The sequence below is a fragment of the Vigna angularis genome, chromosome 1, assembly GCF_016808095.1.
Source record: "Vigna angularis cultivar LongXiaoDou No.4 chromosome 1, ASM1680809v1, whole genome shotgun sequence".
Lineage (NCBI taxonomy): Eukaryota > Viridiplantae > Streptophyta > Magnoliopsida > Fabales > Fabaceae > Vigna > Vigna angularis.
In genome coordinates, this window is record NC_068970.1 from 22,268,970 (window position 1) to 22,289,107 (window position 20,138).

The window sequence follows — 20,138 nt, forward strand, 5'->3', positions numbered from 1 at the left end:
GTTTTATTATAATTAAATGTTGAAACTCATTTCTGTAAATATTAATAATTGAGTTATAGTATTATCATATCTTTTTAAATAAGTAAATATAAAAATAATATTTTTTTTTTCAATTTTTTATCATTTGATTTTTAATTAAAAAACTGACTAGTAGCAGTTCTTGACAAATTTAAAATATTAACCCATCTTGTCTTACTAAATTAATAGCGAGTTAGCAGATTAACCCACTAAACCTGATTCACTTTGTTATCTTTAATTTTCATATTTTAAAGAATCAATACTTTAAAATTGATAGAATAAATTATATCTGTTTTCATATATTTATACATTATATGTTGGAAAAATGCCCTTCTAAAATTTAAAAAGATTTATAAATCAAGTATGGTAGAAGTTGAACTATGAAAAAATTAAGAAAACAAAAAAATAAATGAGTTTCTTTGAATAATGATTTTGGGAGTGGATTTGAGGGGGAAAAGAAGTGAAAGTTGGATTATTTCAATTAAGGGAAAGATGATAAAATTTGAAGAAAAATAAGAGAAAAATTTATGAAAATTAATGAGTAAAGTGATACATGTAATAAATTAAAAAAATAAAAAAATATTTAATTGATGAAAAGATAATATATGACTATTTTATTATTATAAATAAAAGTAATTTAAATTAAATTGTAAATAGTATAAATTATATTATAACAAAATGTGAGTGATTATTTAGATTAAGAAAATTTGAATATTGGTAAAAATATATTAAATTAAAGTATAATTTTTAGAAATTAAGATAAAATAAAATTTTGGGGATTAGTTTAAATAAAACTAAGCAATAATTTGTGTAAAGACCTGAAAAATAGAGTGTTATAGAGTATATTGGTGTATTAGAATAATGAGATATATTATTTTACTTTAAAATAATCTGATAATATAAAATGAAATTTTATAAACACTTCTCATTATTCTAAGAACACTTCATCTCTCTAGAACTTTATTCCTCAGAGTTCTCAGAGTTCTCTATAAAATTTCTTCTTGCTGAGTTATCTGTTCAACAATCAGGAAGTGCCTAGGCGATCCTGGCGTTGAGGGCTTGATTTTGGACCGATCAATTTCTCGTTCTTCAGTGGGTAAGTTGTCTCCCTTTTCTGTATGTTCTTCTCTAAGCTGTGAGCATGCAATGAGTTCGGGTTGCATGTGATTAGTAGTTATTTCTTCCATTTCTAGCTCAATTTAGGTTCTAAGTGTGGTTCTTTATCACCAATTGGTGAGTTGTAGGTTTCTGTTGATTTTCCTTGTTGTGCAAGGTACGGCTGGAACGTTTCTGTGTATGGGGCTATGTATCTCTGAGGTAAGGGAAACTAGGTTGTGGTTTAATTATCAGTTGTTGTTGTATGTAATAAATTCTGTCATTAAGCGTTGTGCAGTTAAAATTTCAGCTTGTGAATGTATGTTCTTAACTGTTAAAATGGTAGAAACTGTGAATTGTGATTGATGAGCTGATTTGGATTAATCTATATGCTGTAATGTGTGCAAATTGGTGATTGTTATTGGTTGTGATGTGTTGTAGTGTTGAGGAAGTAAAGTGTAAAGTGAATTGGGCTGGTTTAGTGTATTTTAGAGGAAGTGAGGTAGTGAATTTGAGGATTAGTGGTCAAGGGTTGTTGGTGACTGCTAGGATAGTGTAGATAGGTCATATGTGACTGGTTTGAGTCATCAAAATGGTCAAAAACAGGTTCCAAGTGGTAGAATTGGTTTTGGGTCTCTAAGTTGATGAATTGGAGGTTTTAGAGTAGAGTTTGGTGCATAAACACTTTAGATTGGTGTTAGGAATGTTTAGAATCCTTTAGTCAAGTATAATTTAGTATAGGATAATGATACTTTAACAACATTTTTTTGACAACATTTTAACATCATCTATGTGTCATTCTGTGATTGGTCCAAAATTACTCCACAATCAATAATAATAATCATAAACACTAACATGGACCAATCATAGAATGACACATAGATGATGTTAAAATGTTGTCAAAAAAATGTTGTTAAAGTATTATTATCCTTTAGTATATACATCGAATTAGGAGTGTTAGAAGTTGGCCAAGTTGAGTAGAATTGGTAAGGAGTGGTTGAGTTGTGTAATTCTGCAGAATTTCATTCTGCAGATTATGCAAACTCGTTGTGCGAATGGACTCGCATAGCGAGTTACCTTGGCGAGGTGCTCTCTGCCAATGTACCCGCATAGTGAATGGGTGCACTGTGTGAGTAAATTGAGAGGGTTGCTCTTTGTTTGTCAATCCGCATAACGAGTCTAATCGTTATGCGACTGGTTGGGGTCTGGAACCATTATTCATTTGATTCGATCAGCGAGTGGGTCTCGCTCTGCGAGTGTTTGGGGGGGTCAAGTCTCTGGATGAGGTTCTTGCGTAGCGAATTGGGTCGCTATGCGAGGGGTTGGGGTCTGTTGCATGTCACTATTTTATTTGCATAGCAAGCTTAGTCGCTATGCGAGAGATCCAGAGTAGTTGGTCTTTGTCTAGGACTTTCGCAAGGCGAGTTAGGTCGCTGTGCGAGAAGATTATGGTCTCGCTATGCGAAGGTGTGCGCTGTGCGAGAGGTACGTTCTAGTTCATGTCTTGTGTATTCTTATGTTGTTTGATATGCATCAATAAGTGTTGTATGAAGTACGTTGAAGTTGTATCATGTAACATCTGTGGTGATTGTGGTATGTTGTAATCAAAAGTGTAAAGTTCAAGTGTGGTTAATGGACGTAATTCCATGATCCTAAGGAGAGGAGACATGGTGGTGCCCTATGTTGTGATTCAAGTAAGTTTAGAATGGATGCAGGAGCTTAGTCTTGGGGATTATCCTGAAACTCCAATGGTCTTTCATTTTCAAGTAGAGAGGATTGATCCATGTCGTGAGGAGTAGCAGGAGGTCCTAGTCTTGGGTGCTTCCAGTATGGCCCAAGGTGAGTGATAATGGACTAACCTCGTGAGTGTGGTAGGGTGAAACCCATTGGCAATGGCTTTGCAAAGCAGTAGAAGCCACCACGAGTGCACGACCCGTCATAGCTCGGCAATCATTCTAAGTCCGGACAGTCAGAGTCAGTGTGTGTTATGTGTGAAGGGTTTAAGTGATGAAGATGGATAATATGCTTGTATGAATTCTATTGATTGTTGTATGATTAGTCTTTGTTTAAACTAGCTTACCCTATTGTATGCTTGTGTTTTGTATGATTCAACTGTTTTCTTCTACGATGACCATCCTTTGGATGTGAGCAGCGGAGGAAGATGTTTCCCTGTAGCAATCATTGGATGGAGGTGATGTTGCTGCTGAGTAGTTGCTTTTGTTAGTTAGAGCCTTGTATATAGTTTTGGAATAGTTTTCGGTTTGTATATAAAGTTTTAAATTTATAGTTGTTTTTGGATGACTGTAAAGATATCACTTTATATTTTAGATGGATAACTGTACTACTTTATCATGCATGTTGCTTCTCTTCATTATAGTTTACACTATATATTGGGATGTTACAATTTGACTTTATGAAATTATTTTAAATTAAGATGTTGTCTTTTAGATTAACGTAAATTAATTGAGAGTAATTTTGTTAAAAAATTTACATAATGATGAAATAATTTAAATGAAATTGTGTATCTTGAAAATTGATAACATTTTTTATGTGATGTTCAAATAAGAAAATATTATGATAAATATAAATAGATGATGATAAAATTATTACTTGAAGTGAAAATGGTAAAAAAAAAACCCGACATAGTGAAAAATGAACAATCAAAATGATAATTGTATTGAAAATGAACTGACTTTCTACTATAAAATCTCTTCACTCCAGCAAATATCACTCTTTCCCAAACTTTTTTAATTCTGTTGCTGTAAATATTTTCAAATCAGCTTAAACAAACACAATACTTATATGTTCGTTCTCTGTTACAATAAATAGATAGGAATGTATAGAAACTAAAGGACAAGAATGGTAAATGCATAAAATGACAATCAAACGGTGTAAAAGTCAAGAAATATTAACATGCAAGGTAAATATATAAACAAAGTAAAGAACGATTATTGTAAACATAGAGAGATAATTATCAGAATAGAAAATACATGTAATAAAATGGTAAAAATTATTTATATTTACTTTTATAATTATAATAATAATAATTTTATTATCATAAAAAAAAACCATGTGTTTTCATTTAACACATGTTTTAAGAATACCCATACTTGTGACAGTACATCAATTCTAAATTGATTTTTTAAATATAGTATGAAATGAAAAATTTATGTACGAATTCATTTTCTACTTTTATATTTATTTTAGATTATTAAAACATTTCCTATATATTAAATGATCTAAAAAAAATGATGTAATCTATTTTTGCTTTGTAATTCAAATGTTACTGAAGATCTTGCAAAGGCCTCAATGAGTTCCGATGCGTGTCCTATCTCGTAGAGTGCAACAAATTTTGAGACCCAAACCTCACGAAGACTCGTTCTATTACACAGACCTGTTGCACCTTTGCAAAACCACCGGCAACCTTAAAAAGGCGCATGCCCAGGTTGTGGTCGCTGGCCACGAGAAAGACGCGTTCATTGCCACTAAGCTGATTGATAAGTACTTCCTCTTTTCCAACCTTGAACTCGCATGCAAGGTGTTTGACAATTTGTCGGAACCAGATGCTTTCTGTAGGAACGTGGTCATCAAGGGCTACGCTAACGTGGGTCCCTTCGGTGAAGCCTTGAACATTTATAATGCGATGCGTTGGCGGGGTATCTCCCCTAACAAGTATACTTACCCATTTGTTCTCAAGGCATGTGGCGCCGATGGAGCCTCTAAAAAGGGTCAAGTGATTCATGGGCACACTGTGAAGTGTGGATTGGACTTGGATTTGTTTGTGGGCAATTCCCTTGTCGCGTTTTACGTTAAGTGTCAAGAAATTGAAGTGTCCAGAAAAATGTTTGATGGAATTCCTCAACGAGATATTGTGACTTGGAACTCCATGATTTCGGGGTATGTTGTGAATGGTTATGTGAATGATGCTATTCAGCTCTTCTATGATATGTTAAGAGATGAAGGTGTTGTAGGTCCTGATCAGACCACATTTGCAACTGTTCTTCCTGCCTTTGCTCAGGTAGCAGATATTCATGCAGGGTATTGGATTCATCGTTATATTGTGAAGACAGGGATGGAACTCGATTCTGCAGTGGGAACTGGACTTATATTGTTGTACTCGAATTGTGGTTTCGTGAGCCAGGCGAGAGCTATCTTTGACATGATTTCTGTTAGGAGTGTTGTAGCGTGGAGTGCAATAATTAGGTGCTATGGGACACATGGTCTTGTTCAGCAGGCCCTCACTTTGTTCCGGCAATTGGTTGAGGCTGGGTTGTTCCCTGATGACATTGTGTTTTTGTCTTTGTTATCTGCGTGCAGTCATGCAGGTTTGGTTGAGCAGGGCTGGCAACTTTTTCATAGCATGGAAACTTATGGAGTGGGGAAGAGGGAGGCACACTATGCTTGCATTGTGGATATGCTGGGGAGAGCTGGGGATCTGGAAAAAGCAGTGGAGTTTATTCAGTCTATGCCTGTCCAACCTGGGAAAAATGTTTATGGTGCATTGCTGGGGGCTTGCAGAATACACAAAAATATGGAGCTTGCTGAAATGGCTGCGGAGAAGTTGTTTGTCTTGGATCCGAACAATGCTGGGCGTTATGTGATTCTAGCACAGATGTATGAAGAGGCAGGGCGATGGCAGGATGCTTCCAAATTGAGGAAAGTAGTAAAGGAGAAAGAAATCAAGAAGCCAATTGGGTATAGCTCCGTAGAGTTGGAATCAGGTCGTAAAAGATTTGCGGTAAATGATGAGAGTCATTTAAATACGACACAGATCTTCCAGATCTTGCTTAGCTTAAATAGGATTATGGGTAAAGAAACTCACGCAACGTGATGCCATTTTGTAGGAAACGTGGATAAAAATGAGTATATCCAACCATGGGAAAAGGGACGTCCTTTGGCTACTATGATCCACTCCACCCAAAAAGATTTATTGGTTATTTCACTATTTCTATATCAATTTTAGAATTTTAGAACTGGTCTTAAATAAGACTTAGCTGAAAATATGCACTTTCGATATTGATTTAACAATGGATATTGAAAGTTGTTTTTAGCGTCTAATGTTGAAAGGTACAGTATTCAACACCATGATTTATTGTAAGTTGTGACTTTTAAACAACTTTCAATCTTTTAACTTCAGTGAGCTTGTGTTTGTTTTTGAACATGACTTTGGAAGAATACATTTGAGTAAATTTGAGGAGAAAGAGAGATAAAAGTGAAGTTGTTTGAATTGAAGCAAAGATGATAAAAAATAAAGAGAAATGAGATGATAAAAAAACTTCACAGAATTTATATAAAATTGCATTTCCTCAAGTATATAATAACATTACATATCCTTAAAAAATGGTATTCTGTTGCCATAGATGAAAAAAGTACAAATCGATTAAAATATTTCAAAGTTCTACAAATTTGAATGCCCATATTCATGATGTGTTTCCTAAATTCTTATGGTAGGAAGTGATTCAAGATCTACAAATACCTACAATATTTGTGAAAATAAAAATACTTAAATATTTAATTTGAGAAAGCCCGTTGTAAACTTACTTGTAAGCAAAAGAAACTTGTGACATGAACTATGATTATGTTATATAGCCAATCACATAACAACCACACTTAGTTATCTTTTATTTCTTACATTACAATAAAATGAACATTTAATTATATGACAAAATATGAATAAGGAGTGAAGAATTATTGGAATTACCTTAGAGAAGATATACTCTACAAGACTAGTGTGATGTCCACCTAAAGTATTAAATATCAATTCAAAACATTAAAAAGAAAATAGTAATACATTATAAGAATATAAAGCACAATTAAAGAAAATATTTTATAACTTACCTTTTCATTATGAATTTTGAACTTTGAGATAAGTTTTTTAAGTAAGAAACATAACCAAAAGACGATATATATTTTTTTTAACCCCTTGATTTCTATAATATAATGTAATCTTTACAAAAAAAATAATGTGTTCAAATTATTTTTAAAGTCTTAGGTTGTGTTCATTTGAGACTAATGAGTATTTGTGTATTAAATTGTATTTGTTTAGAAGAATTTGGAAGCGAAGAGAAATGATGATTTACGGGATTCGTTGATTTTTCATTCTTTTCTGGTGGGCTTAAATTTGAGAGTATGTAAGGGAAAAAACCTTTTTTAGAAGAAAGATACTGGTCACTAGGGTTTCATAGTAGTTGAGAGAGTCTTCTTAGAGTTATTTGAGGTGAGCTTCATCGTTCATGGGTGACATTGTTCATGGTTCACAAAGCTGTGATGCAGGTTGCGAGTATGTCAGTTGACAACGTCCATGGTTGATAACGATTGAATTTACAAGTTTTTATGTATATATTTTTGTGAATAAATAAACTTCTTTGTAGTTTTACCTTGTTTTGTTTTCCCTAAGTTCAGTGTGTTTTTATATTTTCTTGTGTTTTAGTTAGTATATGCTTGTTTTACCTCTAATATCTCTTTCAGGGTGTGAAATAAAGTTATAGGAAATAATTTTGGTGGACGAAAACAAGTTGGAATTGAGGGAAGCATGATTGGATTAGAAATAATGAGTTTTTGACACATACTCACTCTAGGGGCACTAGAATCACACCTAGCTGCAAACATGAAGAAAAAACTCACCTATAGGGTTATATGGCCATGGATCACTCCCGAAAGACCAAAAAATCACTATTGGACGCCAGACTGACTTGCTGGGTGAGTTGGCTGCTCATAGAGAGAAAATATGATTATGTTCTATAGCCAATCACATACCAACCACACTCAGTTATCTTTTATTTGTTACATGACAATAAAATGAACATTTAATTATATGACAAAATATGAATAAGGAGTGAAGAATTATTGGAATTACCTTAGAGAAGATTTACTCTACAAGACTAGTGCGATGTCCACCTAAAGTACTATATATCAATTCAAAACATTAAAGATGAAAACATTAAAAAAAAAACTAGTAATACATTACTGAGAATATAAAGCACAATTAAAGAAAATATTTTATAACTTATCTTTTCATTATGAATTTTGAACTTTGAGATATTTTTCTAGGAAACATAATCAAATGACCATATATTTTTTGACACAATACAATGAATATAATTCTATCACTCATTCATTTTATTTCTTGATTTCTATATGCAATGTGATGTAGAAACCTATAATGTAATTTTTATAAAAAGAAAAGTAATGTATTAAAATTATTTTTAAAGTCTTAGGTTGTGTTCGCTTGGGAGTAATGCACTATTAACTAGTATCTATGTAAACAAATTTACGTTTTAAACTGTGTTCATTTAGAGGAATTTGGAAGCGAGGAGAGACGATGATTTTTCTGGATTTGTTGGTTTTTCATTTCTCACTGATAGGCTCAGATTTAAGGGCATGTAAGAGGAAAATATCCGTTTTGCCTTGGAAGAAAGATACTAGTCTTAGGGTTTCACAATGGTTGATAGAGTCTTCTCAAAGTTATTTGAGGTGAGTTTCGTCGTTTATGAGTAACATTGGTCGTGGTTCATAAAGTTGTGATGCAGGTTATAGGTAGGCAACTGACAGCTGTTGAGACAAAAATCGTCTAACATCTTTAAGTTTTGAAGTTTAACAAACCAAAGAAAATGAAATATAATCTTAGAATGAAGAGCATCTAAGCTAAACCCGAAAGGGGAAAAAAGACATGTCTCATCAATAAGACTAGACAAAATTTATGGAAAATAAATTTTGAACACTAGGTGACAAAAGATCTATTATCTAAGAAATAACCATAGTTTCCCAAAGCGTCTAACCAAATGAGCAAAGAGAAGCTCAAAAGACTCATACTCAAAAGCGCCTAAAGCCAATCCAAAATTCGTTTCTCCATACTACAACGACGGACTAGAATTTTGTGAAAAAAGAGTGAGCAACACAAGAGAAAATTAATATTTTGAAATATATACCACCGAAACAAAACAGTGTCAAAAAGAAAAAGACATCAAAACACTACTAAAAAAGAACATCATCTAAGATAACACTTACCAAATAAATATATTTGGTGATATACGTTAGTTTCTAAGTCTAAACTTAATATTATTTGTTTCAATTCCAAAACCGGTGGTGGTATCGTTAGGATTAATCACCATACATTTGAGGTATTGAGAAGATAATCTAAGGAATGACTGGTCATCCCTAAAGGAGTTCTTAAGGAACTGATGATTTATTTGAGAACCTTCTTATCGGTTCCATGGTGAGCGCCAAATTATCTTACTGAGATCTTAAGCGTGGATCTACGGATACATGACAAGATCTTAGTGGTGACTTGAATACTCTTGATGGTCAAAATAGAATTCCTTATTGCTTAGAGAGGAGAGATCCACCAAGAAAAGACTTATGCTCAACTCAATAGGAGAGTTTAGATCTTTTATGGATATGATAGTGAGTATGAGTGTTCCTTGAAAAATACTAATTATATTTATAGGATCAACATTGAGGTATGTTATTATTAGAATAATATTTATCTCAATGATATAATAACAAAATAGTTAATAATAATAGAATGATTATCATAAATAAAATTATAATATCAAATTGTTAATATTAATTATGATATATAGACATTATTCCAATAAACATAGGTTTGGATGATTTCAAAATAAAGAAACTGAATGGATGTTGTTGAACCGTACTATTTAGTATTATTGAGTCGATAGAAACACTAATATTTCTTAAATTCGCAATATTTATTCCTATAACTTAAGAATTTAGTTAGGTTTTTGACAAACCTCTTTATTTATAAGTTATATTATTTATTTAGTTAAAATGCTAGTTTATCCTCTTTATTTTTATTAATTTTTTTTTGTAGCCATGCTAGTTTTGATGGAACTAAAATAGTCTTTCTAAATTTGTATTTTGGATGTTCTTTTTCCTTTTTAATAGTTATTTATTTATTTATTGAAGTTTCTAATTTAGACATATTTATTTATTGTATATTTTGGACACCAACCTGATGTTATCATTATGCACAAATTTCACAATCAAAAGTGCAAAAATTATAAACTTAAATTACAATATATTAAAACTTTTAAAAATATATAGTAATTGAGAGCAACTCTTTTAAATATATCTTTTTATTGATAATAGATATATTTGTTTTATAAAGTAATTACGTATATATATATATATATATATATATATATATATATATATATTAATATTAGTTTGAAATCATATATATAATATATAATATGCACATATTTTTATTTTTTAATTTAATGCATCATTTCAACATTTTAATATACATTGAAGAAATTATTTTATTCATTGTATTCATCACTTGCAGTCTGACTACTGTAACTTCAATTCTTTAAGTTTATCATAATTAATTAAATAAGTTATTTCATTCACTATTTTGATAACTTACTAATTAATACATAACAATAAAATCATTCAATAAACTATGTTGAAATACATGTAAAACTAAAATTTCATTAATTTGTTTAACTACAGTGTATATTCATTATAATGGGACAACCAATTCAATTTTTGGCCGAAAAATTTCAAATTTAACTGGCCATATTAAGACTTTGCTAAATCATATCTATGAAACAAATACAAATGCATCCGATAATAAAATTAAGGGTGTTGCTCCCTCCACCACCCCAAGTGCTTATGCACCTCTCCATCATTTTTTTTATTTCAAAAATACTCTACACCTCTCCACTATTTTTTTTATTCCAAAAATACTCTACACCTTCCCACTATCCTCAACAATCTTTCTCTTTCTCTCTCTGCATTATTGGACCATTCATATGGTTTAGATTTAAACTTGATATATTGCAAAATATAAAATTCAGAGAAAACTTCAATATCAGTGCTTCTACCACTTCCATTTTATAAACTTAAAAGTTATAAACTTAAAAGTTAGATGCAAATACAAAATAATAAACATAATAATATTAATAGTAAATAATATATTATTATTATTATTATTATTATATATTAACTTTATAATGACGAAAGAACTAAATAAATTTCAAATCTTTAATAAATAACTTTTCTTTTATATTTTAAGTATTTAATAATATTTTTATATTATTTATCTAATAAATTAAATACTTTATTCAAGTTATTTGAGTCAAACATGTCGGTAAGTTAAAACATAATATAATGTTAAAAAATATAGATATTAAATGTAAAAAAAAACACACATATATATAAACATTTTTCTAGAAATTTAGAACAAAATTTTACCATTTATTAAGTAATTTGAAGAAAAAAAAATATTGAACAGTGAAAATAAGATTGAATCAAACTTATTTAAGGAAAAGTGTAAATAAAATTTTGCAATGTATCACAAGTTTAAATCTGAGCCAGTTTCATTAATGTGGAGAGAGAAAGAGAAAGATTGTTGAATATAGTGGGGATGTGTAGGGTATTTTTGGAATAAAAGAAAATAGTGGGGAGGTATACGTGTAGAGTATTTTTAGAATAAAAAAAAATAGTGAGGAGGTGCATGAGCACTTGGGGTGGTGGAGGGAGCGACACCCTAAAATTAAATATTCAAAGTTAACCATATTATAGGCACAATTTTTCTATATTTTTTATTTATAGTTTATAAATATTATATAACATATTCAAAATAAATAATAACCAAATATCATATTTTAAAAGTAACTATTGCAAAAATTTTAATATTAATAATTTTAATAAACTATCTTAACTTTTTACTTTAAATAAACAAATTACTTTTCCTATAATTTTATATATATCATATTACAATACAGCAATATGACTACGGTTATTTACGATATTAAACTAGTTAAGGAACTGTAATATATTTTAGTAGTAAAAGAAAAAGAGTTTAAGACTATGATTATCCGTAAAACCATAGTTTATACTCTTAGTCAAAAAACCGTAGTCTATACTTTGTTAAAAATTTTAAAAATATTACTGTGTTTTTAAAAACTACTTTTATCCTATAATGTAGCTTATATTATGTAGTTAAATGCAATATTTATACTAATGTTACTTTTATAAATATTTAAAATCAAATTAAAAAAAATATTTTAGTTTAATTTGTCGTGCTTAACCGTCTATTAAATTTCTCTTTTAAGTGATTATTTCATAACGTGAAGTTCATTATCTTACATACATTTACTTCACTTAGCTATACATTAATATTTACGTAAGTAAGAATGCTCCCAGTAAAGTACTTAACAAATCTTAAGTTTGGTGTGTGTCATTGTTTAAGCACCTATTTAAGCACCTGCTTGAAGTGATTACTTAAAATAAGAAGTCCATCACCTTACGTTCATTCGTATATAAACATTTGTTCAAGCATAGTTTTAAAGTGAAACACTTCAAAAAATTTAAGTTTCTTCCATATCTGTTATAACGTCATTCGTATTACTTAAACTAAACAAATATAAAACTTAAGTTTAAATGCACAAGTGTCATATATTTTATTTTAAACAATGCACCATAACATTAGTGGATATTGCATTTTAACTTGCTTGAAGCAAGAATGGACTTGCTTAACATACTTAAGTGACATTTTTTGTGATATAGTTATAATCGAGTTTAGATATTTTACAGGATTTTTAGTGTCATTCACTGTTGTGTTTTCAAAATACATTTGGTACTTTAAAAATATTTTTAATAAATTTTAAAACATTAAAATTAGTATTCATCAATCTCTTTTAAAAACAAGGCAGAAAAATAACACAAAAAAGAAACTACCAAAAAAAAAATCCAAATTCGTTATAATCACCAAGATCATCATTGATTTCACTTGATACTATTTGTTATAAATGTTTGTTATTACTAAATCACTTTTTGTGATGGGATTAGTAAAAATATATTATACTCCCAAAATCCGTCATAGCTTATAGTTTATGACAAATCCTCTTAGTTAAAAAAATGATTTTAAATAAATATTAATTATTTACTTAGACATATTCCTCTAGTACCAAATATCTGGCATGCCTAGTATTGAAGATTATTCATCAAAAAGAAAACTCAAAATTGATGAAACTTCGAATCAGTTCTCATAAAAAATTCTTCACTCTGCAAACATTATAAACTGAACGTAGTTTAGTTTACACACTGCGTTTTGCTAAAACAGTACCTATTTTATCTATGAAACATCACAAACATCATTGCAAATAACTCTGAGTAACATTCTTATACAACATTCTAAATCACTTCATTCACTTTTCTGCTACCTTTCTATAAATGTAACCTCAAAACGGGGCAATGATCCACTGCCACTGGCAAAATTTTTCATTGTACCCAACGATGGATATTCCTCTGCGGTTGCTGGTGCTTTCTCTTCCAACACAGAAGCCGTCGTACTATGTTTTTGTCTCTCACCACTACTTCCCTTGAAAATCCATTGCAGAGGTTTCTTCTTTTCATGACATGCAGCAGCATCGCCCTCTTGTGTTGGAACCCTTTTCTGTACACAAACCTTTCTCTTCTTCATGCCCTTCACTTCACCAATACAAGACACCTTGGGGGAGGAAGGCTCTCGTTCACTGATGCTTTCGCTTCCACGATTTCTTCGAATCTCCATTGGAACAATCGAGACTCTACGTGGTGGTGACCGACCTAACCTTGGAGAGAAATTTCCTGCAGGACTCATATTAGGGTTTTGAAAGGCCACTGAACCTACCGGTTGCTTTAGCACAAACTTCAACAACTTGGCTTTGATTTGAGACAGTATCTTCATCATGAATGCACCTCAATGGATATAGTTTTGTGTTATGATCTCTGATCACAAAAGTAGGGCTACTTAAGGTAACAAATAAGGCACTGGAAATAGAAGACTTTGAGAGATAAATGAAAATGATAGCTAATTAACTAGAGAAATATTTGGTTGAAATTCATTGTGGAAGACAATGAAAGAAAATGTTCCTGCAAATCTGAATTGAAGATATGATGATGATTATTTATAATCAGTTTTAGAAGTTTGGAATCACAAAATAGGTTAATTTTATTTAGATGGTTAGTGTCAAGATTTTATTTCTATTATTAATGAATAAAAAATCATTTTGGATATGAGTTTCAAAGTAATAACTATTATACCATTAACCATCTTAGTCTTGAACAGTGTATAAATGTAAAATATCTCTACAATATCAGTACAGTTTATTCAAATTCAAAAAAGGAACGTTAGATGGTTTTTATTTGAATGATTTGTAAGAATATTATGTTAATAAAATTAAATATTACATTAATTTTTAAATCATTTTACTTTTCTCTTTCTATACATATTTGAAAATCTCCTTTTTAAAATATATTTGATAAACTTCTTTATATCGCGATTAAAAAATATATTGTATCATACCACACTATATAAGAAAACTTTTGTTGCTATAATTTGTAATAATATTATATTAATATTTTGTGAAGTTTAATTTCTATAAACTAATAGATACATATAGATTCCTTTCTTTTCTAAAATTGATTTTTAATTTTCTTTAATTAGATAAAAAATCATGTTAAATAAATATTTAAGATGTAAGAAAATATATTTATTTAAATAAATAAATATTTTCCCTTGTTAATGTGACACATTTTTAATGTAATTTTTAAGATGTTAAACCTCTTCCTTTTTTACATAATTAAAAATTCTCAAATGTTGCCATTTTTTATAATATTGTTTCATCCATCCAAACACACCGTAATGAATCGGAAAAATCTTATTATGAAAGATGCCCAGAACAATTCATGTTTAATTCGTTCACATTTATTTCATAAAAGGAAGTTACATTATAATGGTGATATTAGCCTTTTAGGGAATAATGATTACATGATTAAAACAGCATAATATTGTAAATACGAGATTTTCAATTTAAGAAATCCTTATTATTAATTAATAAGTTTGTTGAAGGGAAAGATAACGCCAGCCAAATATCTACGGATTGAATTGTAGGCATAGTTCACTATGGATCGAATTTGCAGCTAGTTAATTATGAATCATCACTGTATATTACCATATCTGTAGATACATATATTACAATATTTGTAAGTAATTACTTATTAATCATATTCGTAAGTAGTAAGATACGGATCATATTCTAAAATAGTTATCCACGGATCATACGGAACAAAATATGGTTCCCTCTACGAATAATTTCCTTTTAAATTTGATGCTTAAAAGAAAATTACTATTATAACCTGACAATGAAGTAATAATTAAATAACAGTGGAACATATGACAAATAATAATAAATATAATATCCAACATGTTTCGGTTACGAAGTCGAGTCATCCAACATCTTTACAATTTACTCTCTTCCACCGTCCGGTTTCGCTCCCTAGTCTCCTGTCTCGCTCTCCCGTCCGAAGGTCTACCTGTTAAAGGTGTTTCGATGTCAAAGTCAGTTGGTGAATCGTTTGGTAATTCAATGTAACAATAATAAATGTAGAGTAGATGCGATCATCTACCTCTCCCCTTTGATCCATATTTATAGTTTTTGGCATGAACTCAAGATTAGTGATGTCTTAATATCGGTCTAATCCTGGTTCATTACTCTTAATCTAGACTTACCTTAATCTTGCGGGATTGGTTTTTGCTTGCCACGGGCCGACCGTCCTTGCTGGACGTCCTCCTTTCTTACCATTGCGACCGTCCGGTCATACAGTACACAACATATTAATGTAAAACATGTAGGTAAGGTGTGTCTTCACTTGCCTACTAATTTAATGACCAAAAGAATGATATTATTGAAAAAGAGTTTATATCTAAATGCGTGAAAGTTACGTATAGATTTTATCTACAAATTTTGGATATCAAACTAATTTACTATTATATACAGAAAAATATGTATGTAAGTCAAATTTATATATAGATACTAATCCATAGATAATATTAATATGAAAATAAAAAATTTCGTACGAATTTTAATATGTACTTAATATTATCAGTAGATAACTAGCAATTTTTTTTTTGTAGTGAATGAGTGTATTTATTGTGTCCGTTGATGAATAAATTATGGATAAATGTGAGATTAAAGTATAAGATGTACCTTTAAGGTGATGGTTATTAGTTTTTATATGTTAGTTTTGGTTGGAATTCACACATCCACTATAAATAAGGTCAAATTATAATATATAAATGAAGTGTAAATTTCACCATACAAGTCGATTTTGTGGGGTTGAGTAAGGCTTGAAGTCCACTTTCTAATTTGGTATCAGAGTCATGGTTGGAGCCTATCCTAACGAGATCTATGTGGGCATTTTGTTTCACCTGTTGTCTGGCCACTATCGGACTACTCATTAATTATACTCTCACACTTCAGATGTCTATACTTTGGCGTGAAGGGGGTGTTGGAAGTCTCACATTGACTAGAGATAAGGCTAAATTATAATATATAAGTGGGGTGCAAACCTCATCTTTCAAACCGGTTTTGTGAGTTTGAGTTAGGTTTAAAGTCTACTTCTTTACATAGTATCAGAGCCATGGTTGGAGGTTTTACTAGCGAGATCTATGTGAACATTCTATTCCACCCGTGGAGTTGAGTTAGGTTTGAAACTTACTTTTTAATAGTTTTTTTCATTTTGTGTGTTGTGTTTGTGTTTGATTATATTGATCGTGATTTGTCATGGGAATATATTATAGTACATGTATTGTTGAGAAAAATGCACAATATTAAAAAATGTTATATGAATAGTTATTGAAAAATTAGTTTTTCTTAGTTCTTTTTAGAATTTTTTTTTTCATTTGTAAACATTTCGTTAAGATGTCAGTTTTACATTTTTGAACAATGAGACATATATATCTTTTATTACTTGTGAATGAATTTATTTTCTGTTATATATTTAAACAGTGGTATCAGAATTATAAATATTATGCTTTCGATATAAACGTTAGATGATGAGTTTTGGTATCAAGGTAATATCTGCACTTTATGAAAGTTATATAAAATATATTTTTCAACATACGTAGATGTTATATTAGAGTTTATTGTAAAACTCTATTTGTCACATAGTAAATACTTCAGGTACCATTTGTTGAAAATGATATTATAATTTTCACAAAAGTGTAGGAATGAAATATATATATATATATATATATATATATATATATATATATATATATATATATATATATATATATATATAAAATGTATAGATAAACAATTTTTAAAAATAATATAATTAAAAATATATTTAATTCTATTTTTATTTATTAAAAAGTTAATGTCTTGATTTAGAGTTAACTTAGTCGATTGTAATATTAATTACCAACACATAATTTATTAGAGTATTTGAGAGTAGATTGTCTTATTGAAGTAAATTTCTCGTGGAAAGAATTTTCAATTAGAACGTGAATATCCCAAAGTCAATCATAAGTTTTTTTTTTTTTTTCTAATGTGACTTGTTGATTTTTGAAAGTAACGTATAAAAAGTTGTGGTGTAAAACATTGAACGACTTGTCTTCTTCATGTTTACCTAGCTATTATAAATGTAAATTCCTTTAAGAAGTTGAGAAGGAAAAGATGATGTACGAAATTAAATAAAGTACAAAGTGGATTTCATTGTCTTATGCAGTAGTGAAGTCTAAAGTTTATTAAATTGATGAGTTTGTAGTTTTCACATGATGAAGACAGGAGCTTGAAAGTACCTCAATTCTTCTGCGTCTTTGAAAAAGATGCAAATTGCATAAGCTAATTCTACTAAACAAGTAAATGATACTTGCAAAAATAGCTTCATTCTATTAATGAACTTATAGCATAAGAAAACCAGAATCCAAGTATAATGCAACACTACTCTTCTTGGTTCCTGGTGAGAGGAATAGAAAACCTTCGCCGGCACAGAGAAGGAATGGTTGGACTTATATGGAGACGAAGAGGAACTCTCATTCTCTCTCCATCACCCCACAATGCGTATGCTTCTTCTCCATGAGCAGCATCATCACCAACCTCAAGCTCCTCTTCTTGCATCCTAAGATCCACAATGTGGCTTATAAGAACACAAACCAGGCTAGTAACAATTACATTCCAAACAATAATAAAACCTGCTCCAAGTAACTGGTACCATATTTGCCTAAACCCTTCACTCACTGATTCCCCCTTAGAAAAACTATAGATTAATCCTGGGCCATACTGATCATCGCGATACATTATTCTTAGAAGCCTGGGTTTTGCAAACACGCCAGAAAGAAGACCCCCAAGAAGACCAGCCACAGCATGAGTGTGAAAGACTCCTAATGTATCATCCACACTCTGAAAGAATGCTGATTTTTTGTGTAACACCATCATAGTGTACCATGGAATGGAACCAGACAAAGCTCCCATCAATACTGCTGCCCATGAATCCACCAAGCCTTCTCACATAGGTAAAAAAACAAGGTTAAAGAGGATGTTTTTTATATGAATAACACAGCTAACTTTTGATCGGTTTGAGTGGTATGATTATGAGTGAGCAAGCATCATTGGTCAATATATTTACCTGCACCTGGTGTGATGCAGACGAGGCCAGTGATCATTCCCTGTACGGCTCCTATGACTGAGCTCTTGGTATATACAATCATGTCCAATGTAAGCCAAACCAGTAGGCTTGTTGCAGTACATAGATGGGTGTTGAAGATCGCCAACGATGCAATTTCTCCCACTCGGAAAGTAGCTCCACCGTTAAAACCTGTCCAACCCATCCACAAAAACCCTGCACCTCCCAGCACGTGAATTATGTTGTTTGGTGGAAAGTTTTGCCTGTCGTATGAAATTCTTGGACCAACCTGCCATTCATCCACACTTATTAACTAGAAAGTTTTTCTAGACTAGTTAAAAGTGAAGTTGTAGATGGTAATTTGTGAGTAGAAACTTATAGTTTGTAGAAGTAATAGTGTTGATAAAGATGAAGGGTTACCCAATAAGCAGCTGTGAAACCTGCAATGCCAGAAGATAAATGAATGACGAAGCCACCAGCATAATCTATTATTTTTCCCTCAAGGAAGCCATATTTGTCCCATATGCTGAATGCACCAACAGTGTAAGAGAAGGTAAGCCACAAAGGAACAAACAACATCCACGCATAGAAGTTCATTCTCCCCAGCAAAGACCCTGCAAGCAACACAACAGTGATTGCGGCAAAAGCAAATTGATAGAACACGAAGTCAGCCATTGGAAAGTACCCAGCACTTGACTTCGCAAGCAGAAACTTCCCACTCAGAGCGTGGTTGGGCTTTCCCACGAATGGCAAAAGCTCAGTCCCAAATGCCATGCCATGGGCCCATGAAACCCAACAAATGAGCACACAAGCAAAGGCGTACAGGGCCATGAAGGCTGAGTTCACAGCCCATTTTCTCTTAACCATGCTGCCGTACAGGATCACAAGCCCAGGAACGCTCTGAAGGCCCACTAAGGTTGCTGCCGTTAGTTGCCATGCATTATCTGCTTTGTTGTTCCACTCGGGAGATGCATCGCTTGGCAAAAGCGATGCTGGGATAGGGAAACCATAAGAACTTGCACTCATGGTGTTTGAAAAAATTTCTCTGCGGTGGGATCGAGTTTGGAATATAAAAGGTGACAAATTTTGGACATTTTTTTAAGGAACTTTTGAAATAATCGACTAGTTGTTTTTTCTTGTTGCGGTGATTCGACATCTGCTCTCGACGCACTAGATTCATTTCAATATTGTAAAAGAGCTAAACTGTAGAATCTAGAGTCAGGTGAAGTTTTGTACTTTTATAGTTTGCACTTGTAACAAGGGATATAAGCAATTCCTTTGTGACGTGAGGAGCATTGTTCTAATCGACTTCGTTTCATCTCTTTGTTTTCAAATTTTAATAACTTTCCTGAGCAAGTTAAATTTAAGTAATAAATAATCATTGAAGACGATAAAAGATGACGCAATTGCAATAATTAAAGCAAATAAATTAATACTTTAGCTCAATTGTGTGAGTTGAGATGTTTTAAAAACTTTTAACTTGTGTTTATTTTCGATGAAAAAACTCGAGGAAATATCTATTAAATTATTCTCTTACAACCAATAGCCAGCAAACATTTAATGTATATTATATATAGTTTCTGTTTTTGTTTGTAATTACAAAT

General features: G+C 31.1%; 3 protein-coding genes across 3 annotated transcripts; 1 reads left to right on the forward strand and 2 right to left on the reverse strand.

The window, feature by feature from the left end:
* Positions 1 to 4,385: 4,385 nt before the first annotated feature.
* LOC108338250 (pentatricopeptide repeat-containing protein At2g33760) lies at positions 4,386 to 6,163 on the forward strand. Its single transcript, XM_017575026.2, has one exon. It carries the CDS (start codon positions 4,433 to 4,435, stop codon positions 5,942 to 5,944), a length of 1,512 nt encoding a protein of 503 aa, XP_017430515.1. The 5' UTR covers positions 4,386 to 4,432; the 3' UTR covers positions 5,945 to 6,163.
* Positions 6,164 to 13,300: 7,137 nt separating this feature from the next.
* LOC108328532 (uncharacterized protein At1g76070) lies at positions 13,301 to 13,810 on the reverse strand. Its single transcript, XM_017562415.1, has one exon. The coding sequence runs from the start codon at positions 13,808 to 13,810 to the stop codon at positions 13,301 to 13,303; it is 510 nt and encodes a 169-aa protein (XP_017417904.1).
* Positions 13,811 to 17,852: 4,042 nt separating this feature from the next.
* Positions 17,853 to 19,560, reverse strand: LOC108328523 (ammonium transporter 2 member 3). The gene is made up of 3 exons (XM_017562403.1): positions 18,955 to 19,560; positions 18,538 to 18,823; positions 17,853 to 18,412 (listed from the first exon to the last, which is right to left on the reverse strand). The coding sequence occupies exons 1-3, from the start codon at positions 19,558 to 19,560 to the stop codon at positions 17,853 to 17,855; spliced, it is 1,452 nt and encodes a 483-aa protein (XP_017417892.1).
* Between the last annotated feature and the right edge of the window lie 578 nt (positions 19,561 to 20,138).